This window comes from Mobula hypostoma, chromosome 1 (genome assembly GCF_963921235.1).
Source record: "Mobula hypostoma chromosome 1, sMobHyp1.1, whole genome shotgun sequence".
NCBI lineage: Eukaryota > Metazoa > Chordata > Chondrichthyes > Myliobatiformes > Myliobatidae > Mobula > Mobula hypostoma.
The window spans coordinates 57,420,626-57,433,977 of NC_086097.1; the positions used below are offsets into that span (position 1 = coordinate 57,420,626).

A 13,352-nucleotide genomic window follows, 5' to 3' on the forward strand; every position below is an offset into this window, starting at 1 on the left:
ATGCTGAGTTCCAACGGGAACATGGCAACTTGGCAAGGGACTCGTTTGATTAATGTAGGAAGTGCAAGTCAACTATTCAGTGACCACTGAGTCTCTCACCAAACTGACCTTTTCTAACCTGAACATCCACGGTTATAATATTCATGACCAGTCAGTGGTCGGACATTCTGATCAACCGTGTCCGTAAAATCTTGAGATGGACTACCAGATCTGAGGACAATTGGCTTATTTGCACTGATCTGCTATTCTGAAACCCCTGAATCTGTCAATTGATGTTTGTAGTGTCCTTAGTGGACCTGAACCTCAACCCTGAGTCACTGACATCCAGCCTTTTCAACTTCATTAGCTACAAAACTTGGAAGTGTATTAGTGCATGGCTTACCTTTAATAATAAGCAATACTTAAAAATGCAATTTTTTAAGATTTGGAATTCTTTATTAAAGCCTTAGCTGCTTTGCCCAGTCTGAATATAGCCTTTGCTGAGTGTATAGAAACTTTTGGATTTGAACTACCTCATTATCCACTACCTATGTACATTGAAATGTTCAAAATTCAGTGTTGCTGTCATCCGAAATCATTTTAATAAGTTGTGCTAATTAGTAAGTTAATTTTCTACTATATATTGTGGTGGGGTGGAGAAGTGGGGTGGGATTAGTGTAATGCATGATTGATGACCAGCGCTCTTACGTTGGGATAAAGATGCAGGTTTTGCCCTATGTGATACTATGAATGTGCACTCAGCCGAGGTGGACAAAGGCAGCCTGAATGAAGCTTTCAAAAAGTTAAAATTTATTAAACTTTTCATTTTGTAAAAGATTTTAAATGTAGTAGTAGGAATAGTCCCCGTAATTATAGACCTGTGAGCCTTACGTCTGTGGTGGGAAAGCTGTTGGAAAGGATTCTTAGAGATAGGATCTATGGGCATTTAGAGAATCATGGTCTGATCGGTGACAGTCAGCATGGCTTTGTGAAGGGCAGATCGTGTTTAACAAGCCTGATAGAGTTCTTTGAGGAGGTGACCAGGCATATAGATGAGGGTAGTGCAGTGGATGTGATCTACATAGATTTTAGTAAGGCATTTGACAAGGTTCCACATGGTAGGCTTATTTAGAAAGTCAGAAGGCATGGGATCCAGGGAAGTTTGGCCAGGTGGATTCAGAATTGATTTGCCTGCAGAAAGCAGAGGGTCATGGTGGAGGGAGTACATTCAGATTGTAGGATTGTGACTAGTGGTGTCCCACAAGGATCTGATCTGGGACCTCTACTTTTCGTGATTTTTATTAACGACCTGGATGTGGGGGTAGAAGGTGGGTTGGCAAGTTTGCAGACAACACAAAGGTTGGTGGTGTTGTAGATAGTGTTGAAGGTTGTTGAAGATTGCAGAGAGACATTGATAGGCTGCAGAAGTGGGCTGAGAAATGGCAGATGGAGTTCAACCTAGAGAATTGTGAGGTGGTACACTTGGGAAGGACAAACTCCAAGGCAGAGTACAAAGTAAATGGCAGGATACTTGGTAGTGTGGAGGAGCAGAGGGATCTGGGGGTAAATGTCCACAGACCTCTGAAAGTTGCCTGACAGGTGGATAGGGTAGTTAAGATAGCTTATGGGGTGGTAGCTTTCATAAGTCGAGGGATAGAGTTTAAGAGTCGCGATGTAATGATGCAGCTCTATAAAACTCTGGTTAGGCCACACTTGGAGTACTGTGTCCAGTTCTGGTCGCCTCACTGTAGGAAGGATGTGGAAGCATTGGAAAGGGTACAGAGGAGATTTACCAGGATGCTGCCTGGTTTAGAGAGTATGCATTATGATCAGAGATTAAGGGAGCTAGGGCTTTACTCTTTGGAGAGAAGGAGGATGAGAGGAGACATGATAGAGGTGTACAAGATAATAAGAGGAATAGATAGAGTGGATAGCTAGCGCCTCTTCCCCAGGGCACCACTGCTCAATATGAGAGGACATGGCTTTAAGGTAAGGGGTGGGAAGTTCAAGGGGGATATTAGAGGAAGGTTTTTTACTCAGAGAGTGGTTGGTGCGTGGAATGCACTGCCTGAGTTAGTGATGGAGGCAGATACACTTGTGAAGTTTAAGAGACTACTAGACAGGTATATGGAGGAATTTAAGGTGGGGGGCTTATATGGGAGGCAGGGTTTGAAGGTCAGCACAACATTGTGGGCCTAACGGCCTGGACTGTGCTGTACTATTCTATGTTTCTATGTATCAATTGTAGGAACAAATTTTAGATTTACCATTCCAGATGGAAATTGAGGAGCATTAATTTTTGCCATATTTAGTTGAATAGTTTGGAAGTATTAAGTTGAAATTGACTTTATTGCGTAAAGAGTTAAACATTTGGCGCAGATAATCGGGATTTGGAAAAAATATATATGGTGGATAATGTACAATGACTACTGTTTAAAGCATCATCATGTGACTTGCAACAAATACATACTGTATTCCCTTAAGATGCAATAAAATTGAACAGGAAAAGTAGAGTATCTGTGGCTAATAAGATAAATATACTATGAAAATAAAAAGAAAAGACTTAAAGTATTGCCAAATAGAAACCCCGAAGATGGAGGAAATTTTAGAATTTAGTTCTGTAATACACTCTCTTTAAGAAGAAAAGGAAAGTGAAGTGTTGAGAGTAATCTGGCAAGAAGCATAAGAATGGATGGTAAAGGCTTCTGGAGATATTTCAAAAAGGAGTATGAATCCTTTGGACTGAGACAGGTATTGCGGAAACTGTAAAAGGTGGAAGTAAAAGAAGTAACCTTGCTTAAAATATTAAAGAAATGTGTCATCTTTAACTTTATGCCTTTTGGAAATCAGGTCATCTTATACTCGCTTAGCTATTCACAGTAACAGAAATTTTGACCAGGGATGCCTAAACTTTTGCATACCACTGTATAAGCAGCCAATAACATGTTAGAGTAAGGAGTATGGTGTAAAAATATGGAGAATTCTTTTTGAATGATGTATTTGATATAGAGGCACAGATTAAGGGAATTTTCATTTTAAATTGCTTTGGAATATTGTATTTTTATGTTACCGAAAATAAGTGTAAGAACTTAAGAAGACTATAGGACCATAAGTCATGGGATCAGATTAGAGTATTTGGCCATTTGTGTCTGCCCCACCATTTTATCATGGCTGATTTATTATCCCCATCAATCCCATTCTTCTGCCTTCTCCCCATGACCTTTGACGGCCTGACTAATCAAGATCCTACCAACCTCTGCTTTAAACATACACAATGACTTGGCCTCCACAGCCGTTGCAGGCCGTGATTTCCACAGATTTACCATCTTCTGGTAAATTCCTCCTCATCTCTGTTATAAATGGACTTTTCTCTATTTCGAGGCTGTGCTCTATGGTCCTAGACTCCCCACTGTGGCAAACATCCTCTCCACGTTCACTCTATCTAGGCCTTTCAATATTCAATATGTTTCAATGAGATTCCCCGCATTCTTTTAAATTCCAGTGAGTACAGGCACAGACCCATCAAATACTCCTCATACATTAATCCGTTAATTGTTGGAATCATTCTCATCAATCTCCTCTTGGCCCTTTCCAATGCCAGCACATGTTTTCTTAGATAAGGGTCTCAAAACTGCTCACAATACTCACAAAGAACATGCACTGACTCTCCTTTTCTATCTTGCCTGTTATTTCCTCAAAGAGTTCCAATGGATTTGTCAGGCAAGATTTCCCTGTAAGGAAACCATGCTGTGTGTATCATGTGCTTCCAAGTACCTTGGCAACATCTTGCCAACTACTGAAATCAGGCTATCTGGCCTTTAATCTCTTTTTTTTCTGCCTTCCAACCTTCTTAAAAACTGGGGTGCTATTTGCAATCTCCCAGTTCACCAGAACCATTTTAGAATTTTGTGATTCTTGAAAGATCACTATTGAAAGAATAGCAAATCCAGAATTCCTCTACAGGGCTCAACAAGCTGCTCTAAAAAGCTATCTTGTGGGCATTTTACAGATTCTGTCTCTTGGGATCGAGCACCAATCTTATTTTCCCAATCTACCTGCATATTGAAATCTCCCATAGCTGTCTTAACATTGACCTTTGACATGCCTTCTCTATTTCTCCTTGTAATTTGTATCCCACATCCTAGCTACTGTTCGGAGGCCTGCAAATCACTCCCATTAGGGTCTTTTTATTCTTGCAGGTTTTAAACTCTATGGACAAGAATTCTACATCTTCCGAGCCTATGTCACTTCTTTCTAAAGATTTGCTATCTTTTACCAACAGACCACCCACCCTGCTTACATACCTGTCCTTTCGATACAATGTGTATCTTTAGATGTTCAGCTCCTAACCAATATAATATTCTTTCAGCTACAACTCAGTAATGCTGACAATGTCATGCCTGCCAATCTCTACAAGGTCATCTATCTTATTCCATAATTGGCATGCATTCAAATATAGCACATTCAGTCTTGTTTTCATCGCCCTTTTTGATTTTGTCTCCATGTTACACTTCAATACATTACACTCACTACAATTTTGCCCTACCTCACTACACACTACATCTACTGCCCCATCAGTCCAGTTCCCATCCACCTGCCAAATTAGTTTAAAACCCCTCCCCAACAGCTCTTGCTCACCTACCTGCAAGAATATTGGTGTAACCTGTCCTTTTTGTACAGGTCATACCTTCCCTGGAAGAGATGCCAATGATCTAGAAATCTGAAACCCTTCCATAGAACCATAGCACATTACAGCACAGAAACAGGCCTTTTGGCCCTTCTTGGCTGTACCGAACCATTTTTCTGCCTAGTCCCACTGACCTGCACCTGGACCATATCCCTCCATACACCTCTCATCTGTGTATCTGTCCAAGTTTTTCTTAAATGTTAAAAGTGAGCCCGCATTCACCACTTCATCCGGCAGCTCATTCCACACTCCCACCACTTTCTGTGTGAAGAAGCCCCTCCTAATGTTCCCTTTAAACTTTTCCCCCTTCACCCTTAACCCATGTCCTCTGCTTTTTTTCTCCCCTAGCCTCAGTGGAAAAAGCCTGCTTGCATTCACTCTATCTATATCCATCATAATTTTATATACCTGTTTCAAATCTCCCCTCATTCTTCTACGTTTCAGGGAATAAAGTCCTAACCTATTAAACCTTTCTCTGTAATTCAGTTTCTCAAGTCCCGGCAACATCCTTGTAAACCTTCTCTGCACTCTTTCAACCCTATTAATATTCATCCTGTAACTTGGTGACCAAAACTGCATGCAATACTTCAAATTCAGCATCACCAATGCCTTATACCAGTGGTCTCCAACCACTGGGCCGTGGACCAGTACCGGGCCACAAAACGTATGCTACCAGGCTGCGAAGAAACGATATGATTTGGTGACGTGACTGTGTTGCCGACTTGCTGGTTGGTGCCTTCTTGCCCAGACTCTTGGCTGCAGAAATATTGCCAAATGTAACTGACCAAAACACATTTTTCTTAAAGGAAAATGTTTTAGAAAAAGGATGGTATGTAATTTCTGTGCAGATAAATTTAGCATGTAAAAAAACCAGGAAAAAGCCAAAAAGCCAAATGACTTTTCAGATGCCAGCCAAATTGAGAAAAAGCCAGATTTCTGGAATTGGTCAGCCAATCTGGTAACCCTTAATGAGTCAGCTGCACCCCTGTTGAACTTGAACGCATGCATCATCCATGTCAGCGCAGGAAGAAGATCAACTCCTTGAGCTTGCAAATGACGGCGGACTGAAAAGTATGTTTGACATAACATCTCTGCCGGCATTCTGGATCAAAGTCAAGGCTAAGTATCCTGAGATAGCCACGAAAGCACTGAAAACGTTGCTTCCATTTCCAACATCATATCTCTGGCAAGCGGAATAGACTAGACATAAGGAACCCCCTTCGAGTATGGCTGTCTCCCATCACCCCTCAATGAGACTGTCTTTTTGCAGGGAAACAAGCCCGGGGCTCCCACTGATTCACCGATATTGGTGTGTTACAATGATTTTATATGTTCATACGAGGAAAATGCGTGCTGTGTGTTTAATATCCAAATGTTACTTAAAATGTTATGATGCTATTGACTTATAAGTGACATAATTGACTTATCACTATATTCATGAGAGGAAAATTATTGTGCTGTGTGTTTAATATTAAATTTGTTAGATAAACTTTTTAGAAATGAAAATGAGTTTATTAGCCACTTATAATTTACTTATAGTTGACTTATCACCTATATTCCAGTCGTGATTAACACCCCCCCCCCCCACCCCCCGTCGGCCGGTCCACAAGAATATTGTCAATATGTCAATATTAAACCGGTCCGCGGTGCAAAAAAGGTTGGGGACCCCTGCCTTATACAACCTCACCATAACATTTCAACTCTTATACTCAATACTTTGATTTATAAAGGCTAATGTACCAAAAGCTCTCTTTACGACCCTCTGCAACAGTTCCTCAGCCAAGCATTCATCTGTCAAATCATTCTATTCTCTTACCCTCACTGGTGCTGTCACAGGCAGCAATCCAGAGGTTACTGCGCTTGAAGTCCTGCTTTTTAGCGATCTACCTAACTCCCTATTTTCATCCTTCCAGACCTATCTCTTTTCCTACCTACAGTATGTCACTGCTACCAATATTTGCCACGACTTCTGGCTGTACACCCTCTCCCTTTAGTATGCTGTGGACCTGAGCTGAGGTATCCCTGATCCTGGCATGTGGGAGGCAACGTACCATCTGGGTTTCTTTTTCACATCTACAGAATCTGCTGTCCACTTCTCTCACTAGGGAATCTCCTATCGCGACTGCACTCCTCTTCTCCCCCTTTCCCTTCTGAGTCACTGAGCCAGACTCTTCCAGCCACCCCTCCTCCCCCACAAAGAATATCCAATGCTGTATACTTGTTATTGTGGAGATGGCCACAGGGATACTCTGCACTGGCTGCCTATTTCCTTTCCCTCTACCAACAGTAAGCCAGCTACCTGCCTCCTGCAACTTATGTGACTACCTCCCTGTAGCTCCTGTCTATCACCTCCTCAATTTCCTGTACGAACCGAAGGTCATCCATTTGCAGCTCCACTTCCTTAACACTTTCTCTAAGGAACTGCAACTGAATGCACTTCTTGCAAATGCAGTTATCAGAGAGATTGGACGTCTCTCAGAGTTCCCACATCTTACACAAAGAACATATCGTTTACCTTGGATACATCCTCAATGCATTAGCTATGTACGAATAGACAAAGAAAAAAACTTACTAGAAGCTTACTTAGAGTCTCCGCCTATTCTTGCTGAAGCCTTTTGAGACAAAGTCTCCCACTCTAAACCTGGTTCATTCACAGAAGATAAGAGCAGACTAAGTTCATGGGGTACGTCAATATTTACCCTGCCAATTGATAAGATCGTGAATAATCTGCCTCTTATCATGTCTAATTCTGCTAGTTCTACATAGCCGTCAATTAATGACCATTCAAAATTTATCAACCTCTTTCTTCTACATCTCCAATTTTCTTGTCACCACAACATTTTAGAGAAGAGAATTTCAGAAATTTATCGAGCGCTGTGATAAGAACTTCTTGTGCTTCTCCATTTCAAATAACTGCCCCCTTATCTTGCAGCTATGCCCCTTATTTAGAATTCTTCCATTAGTGGAAACATCTCAACAGCCACCTTGTCATGCCCTCTTAGGATTCCTTAGGATAAGTTGGCTGCTCATTTTCTCTAAAAGACAATGAGTACAGGTCTAACATTTTTAGTCATCCCTCAGTCTGTTCATTCCAGAAGTTAACGTAGCGAATCTAGTACGTAATTCTCTTACAGCATCTGTAGTGCTTGTCTATCTTTCATTAAGTACGAAGACCAAAACTGAGCAGTTCTCCAAGTGCAGCATCTCCATTACCCTTTACAATTGTAACAATGTTTCTTTACTATCGTCCTTCCCTATAAAAGACAATATCCTGTTTGCCTTCTTAATTACTCACTTCATCTGTATGCTAACTTAGGTTTTGTATATAGGAACATTTAAATGGTTTTGTACTCCACTGATTTGCTGATTCTCTCCATTTTGATTCCTTTTACTAAAATGCATGACTTTCCAACATCAAACTCTGTTTACTCTGTTTTTGTCCATTTACTCAATCTATTATATCCTATAGCAGAATTGGGATATCCTTATCACAGCATGACCTCCCACCTATTTTGTTTTGTTCAAACTTCAATATCCTGCACTCTGCTCCTTAAGTCAATATAGATACCGAGTGTTTGAAAAGATAAGAATAATAGAATGATAACTGAATAAGTAAATAATTTAAGGCTGAAAACACTAAGTGTTGGAAATGGTTAGCAGTTCAGGCAGCATCTGTGGAGAGAGAAAAACAATGAATGATTCAGGTCAAATGACCCTTTCTTCAACTGGAAAAATGGTGTATTTGAGGCTGCAGAGAGAAGAAGAGGTGGGACAAGCATTGTAAGAAAGGTTTGAAGCTTCAAAGGGGTATTTCTAACTGAAAACAGCATTAATGACAAAGAGAAGCAGTATTTTCTAACTCCAGAAGTACTAATATTTGAATTTAGTCCAGCAGAACCAAAGAAAAGCAGTTGAGGGAGTTTGTGGCGGGAGTGACAGTCACATCTTTGCTTTGAAGCCAAACATCTATTCTTTCTGCTTTCTACAAGTGCTGTCCCCTTTCTGACTATTTTCCCAACCTTTGATGCAGCTGGTAAAGAGTGATGGAGCTTGTAATTATCCTTCTTCCTCATAATAATTTATCTGCAGGTTGGTGAGTAGCCAACATTATTCATGATGATTGCAGAGAAAAATATCTGCATAATTTGAAGACAAAAATTCAACAGGTGCTCTGCACCTACATCACTAAACAAATGTATCTATTTCCTTTGCATTTGCCCACCCGCAGATTCACATTTCTAGAAATACTGGCGAGGAGCAGAATAGATAATTGCTTATGACTTTTGTGAATAATTACCCCTGGAAATTGACAATAATGCACAAAGCTAATTTTGTATTTTCTAATACAGATATCTATGGATGGGATTATGCCACCTACCCCAGTGTTAAAAGGTGAAGATTACCTCCAAAAAGTATATGGAAAGGCACTTTATCAGGGGCATCGCAGTACATACAAAAAAGGGCCATATTTAAGGGTGAATTCTCCAGTCCCTAAATCCAAAACGCAAAGGCCTAAAATAATTGAGAATACTAAGGGTGAGTGATTTGTTGTAATTTAAAGTATGTTTGATGTTTTACCAATGAGATTGTTTCTCACATTTGTTCTGCTATGTGGCTTTAGCAAATGTCTTGCAAATCTGGTTTTGTTTAATCATTCAGCCAGGACTTGCACATTTCATTCTGATTCTCATTCCAATTTGAATCTGCATTTAATTAAATGAAGAGACGATAATTAAGCTGATTTACCAGTAAGTAGGTCATTACCAGATGTGTTTAATTACAGCAACAATGAATGGCTTGGAAATACATGAGGATGTCTGCAGTAATTTATTCATTTTTTCCCCTAATCATGTACATATTTATGTTCTGGGGAGAAAAATATTACCAAGTTCACTTCAAGGGAAACACAAATGGATGCACACTTTCCAAATGTTGCTGAGATTCATGTAATCTATTATAGTACAATTCATTTTGTATTTTTAAAGTAATTTATGTATGCTTGGGTTGTACTTACTGAGAATTTTTATCAATTGAAACCTCTTGTGAAGAGTAAGTAAAACACTACCGTGCAAATGCATCAATCAGGATTATTTCTTGTCATTTTAAGGTTGAAGGAAAATGTAGGGCTAAAAATTAGACTTCTACCAATAACAACAGGAAATTGTTTTTATGTATGTATAATTTAAAAAACAAAGCAATGTAGTTAGAAACTCACCAGAAGCAGGCTGTTAAAGGAAATGTGGAATAGATTATTATCAGATCAACCATGCTTTACTATGTTGTGTAGCAACTCATTAGTGGAGGTATCACCAAAACTAGTTCAGCATACCATTCATATTGCAACTGCTGAGAAATGTAGCATTTTCTATGTATATTTTCAAGTGAAATGGGCTGGATCACCCTGAAGTGATCTATTGCCCAGACTCCCTGCCTGCTCACCATATTTACATTTTCTGGATATGGAGAGTTAGAAAATTTGACCCTCCATTTGAAAAGCTGGATAGACTCCAAGCAGTTTTCAGGTCTCAAGTATCTTATCCTGAGCCCCTGCCCCCAAACATCCTGTCAGGCAGACATTATAACTTAAAAACTTAAAAATAAAACTTAAGCTTTAGAAGATGTAATTAATACAGCAATGTAATTGAAAACATTTGAAGTGGTGTGATATAATTAAAATGCTCACTTCACAACTTCCCTTGCCTTTTACCATACAGTCAATGACTCCGATTAAGTGAATGGAGTTGTCATCCTGATGTTAATGTTCCTTGTTGTAAAAACTTTTTTCACCATTCCATCACTGTGATCCATGTTGACTCCAGCGAAGGAGCCATGTCATCTTCTGACCTTAGAGTATCTCAAACTTGCATGTTTGGCCAAACAAGTCCAAAATTTTCTGGTCCATAATCAGCTTAGGCTCTGATATCGGTACAATTTGACCATTGATTCTATGGAAATAAATGAAAATAGTCGTGAAATTCTTAAATGAGTGTTCAAATCTTCAGTCATAATTGTAATTAATGGGAAAAATGGGAAAATTAAAATGACTTCAAACATTTACTCTTCATATATGAATGAGTTTGGAATGCTAGTATTTTGCTTAGTGTGAAACTGCACATATGACCTCTGGGATACTGCACTTCAAGTATTCAGAAAAATATTTTTGTAATAATAGTCAAGTACGTAAGGAAGAAACACCTATGCCCTTTGTAAGGAATTCTTTAAACTAATGTACTGTAGTTACTACAGAAGTTTCATACCTGTTTTGCTTCTATTTTAATAGGTGTCAAGGTGAAATCTGCAAGAACACAAACTATTCCCTCTGTATTCAAGCCAGACTTAATTCTCCCAGTAAGGCAGCAGCCTCCTGCTCCACATTTTCAGAGCGACCAGTATCTTTTTAGTCCTTCTCATCAGATAATGTCTGGATCCATCATTTCAGGCCCAGTTGAAGGGCATCTTGTCCCAATGGCAATTGCCTTAGGTATGTTCAATGTCTAGTCTAGATTATTATTTCAAAATGTTAAGATCTAGCTTGTCACACAAACACGAGGAAATCAGCAGATGCTGGAAATTCATGCAACACACACAAAAAATGCTGGTGAACGCAGCAGGCCAGGCAGCATCTGTAGGAAGAGGTACAGTCGACGTTTTGGGCCGAGACCCTTCGTCAGGACTAGCTGAAAGAAGAGTTAGTAAGAGATTTGAGATGTCGATCCTAGAGCTTGGCCAAAACTCGGAAGTCAATGCCTTTCATTGTCCCAATGATATGGCGAGAGTAGAAGGATCACGTGACAGACAGCTACTTCTGTCTGACCAGTGTGTCTGGTTTCTCTGCTAAAAACAAGAAATTTTTTGAATACCCAATGTCCTGTCAGCCATGGGACTGTGCCGCATGATGACAATCTTCCAGTACTGCAGACATCAGAGACATGGAGTCTAGAAGAGGCAGACGAAGATGTCACGATGCATGAGCCAGGAATGGAAAGCGACACAGATTTTGAACATTTATGTCAAATGAGCCTCATCTGATAACTCAATCTGAGTTAAATGATCTGGTCAGAGAATTGGGTTTGTCAAAGGCAAAAGCAGTATTACTGGGGTCAAGACTGCAAGGATGGAATCTGCTGTCACCAGGCACAAACATTGCTGTGAAGGATTCCGATATTCGAGATAGATGTTTCCCAGAATAACTGATGCCAAGATTAAGGAAGACATTTTGTTGGTCCACAAATCAAATGGTTATCAATAACAGGCAATTTGAAGAACTTCTGGTGGAACTGAAAAAAAGGCATTCAAGGATGATGTAGAAGATTTTCTTCGCAACTACAGAGCACCAAATTATGTGCAGCTGGTTGACAACATGCTTCCAGCATACAAAACCATGAAGCGCAACATGTCAATAAAGATTAATTAATGAATTCCCATTTAGACTTCTTCCCTGCAAACCTTGGCACTGTTAGTGAAGAGCATGGTGAAAAGTTTCGCCAGAACATGGTCATAGAGAAATTGTATCAGGGTAACTGGAATCATTCAATACTGGCTGATTATAGTTAGACACTTAAGCAAGAAACCTTAGACACTGAGTACAAATGAAAATCATCAACAAAATATTTTTAACTTCGTTAAACTATTACAAAGCGCCAGTACTATTATGCAATTAAATGTATTATATTCAAAAATAGTTAATTTCTTATTTCTCCAAATTCCTACGTGATACAAGTAGTCTGAAATTATATTTGGTGTTCAGCTTCAAGCAGTCTGAAAATATTTGCTGTCCAGTGTAATTAAAAGAAGAACAACAAGGTGGGGAAAGGGATTTGAAAAAGGAAATTGTAAATTAATTAGATCAACGTAAATTTTATGTCAGGGACAAAATGTACTGAATAGGACAAAATAAGTTAAAAGGGGATGCAGGAATTAATTGAAAGTATCAATGAAGGGAGGAGGAGATTTAAAAATGTGTTTCTATTGCTCAGTGACTTCAGGCATCCGATAACAGGAGATTTATTGATGTTTCTTACTTTGAGTGTTAATATTATGTTTCAATGTGGAATTTTAAACACTTTACCAGAAATTATTTTATTGTGACAACTTTGCATTGAAGATCTAAAGCAGTAACATTCAGCCACAGATTTAGCCTATGTTGACACAATTCCCTTTTCATGTATATTTTCAACTAAAGTTACTTTTCAAATGTGGGTAAACACTGGCATGTTTGATAATCATTTGGTCTGTTAGATTGTGTAGTTCAGGTGCTTCCAGCCCTCTTGAACTTCTGCTGAAATGCGTCAAACATTCTTGCTAATCCCGATGGTAGCACAATTCAAAAGTTGTTTTGAGAGGTGGAAAACAACTCATGTGGCATTTTGGCACACCATTTATCTTCTTTAGAAAAATAAGATAAACTGCAGAATATTTAAGAAAACCCTGTTGAGGCATTGCCCTCATTAAATGCAATGGTAAAGTGTTACTGGTTCCAGCTAATGCTGTGCCATTGAAGGTCATTCAGCTACCCTGCTGCCAAGCTTCATTGAAGAGCCATTGAACTTTAGTCTTAAGCATTAATACAGAGGCTCCCTGTATGTACACATGAAATTCATGAAGGATATTAGAAGCAATTGAAGTTTTAAATTAAAAAAAAGAAGCAAAGGCATGTTAAATTATCAAATTAAATACTAATGGCAGG

The 13,352-nt window shown here is 39.3% G+C and overlaps 1 protein-coding gene across 1 annotated transcript in view; it reads left to right on the forward strand.

The window, feature by feature from the left end:
* The window catches only part of kiaa0586 (KIAA0586 ortholog), a 538,659-nt gene that overhangs the window by 297,023 nt on the left and 228,284 nt on the right, over positions 1-13,352 (forward strand). Inside the window, exons 15-16 of the mRNA XM_063049620.1 lie at positions 9,016-9,202; positions 10,947-11,147. Of these exons, the coding sequence (XP_062905690.1) occupies positions 9,016-9,202; positions 10,947-11,147 (388 nt within the window). The remainder of the gene's footprint in view (positions 1-9,015; positions 9,203-10,946; positions 11,148-13,352) is intronic.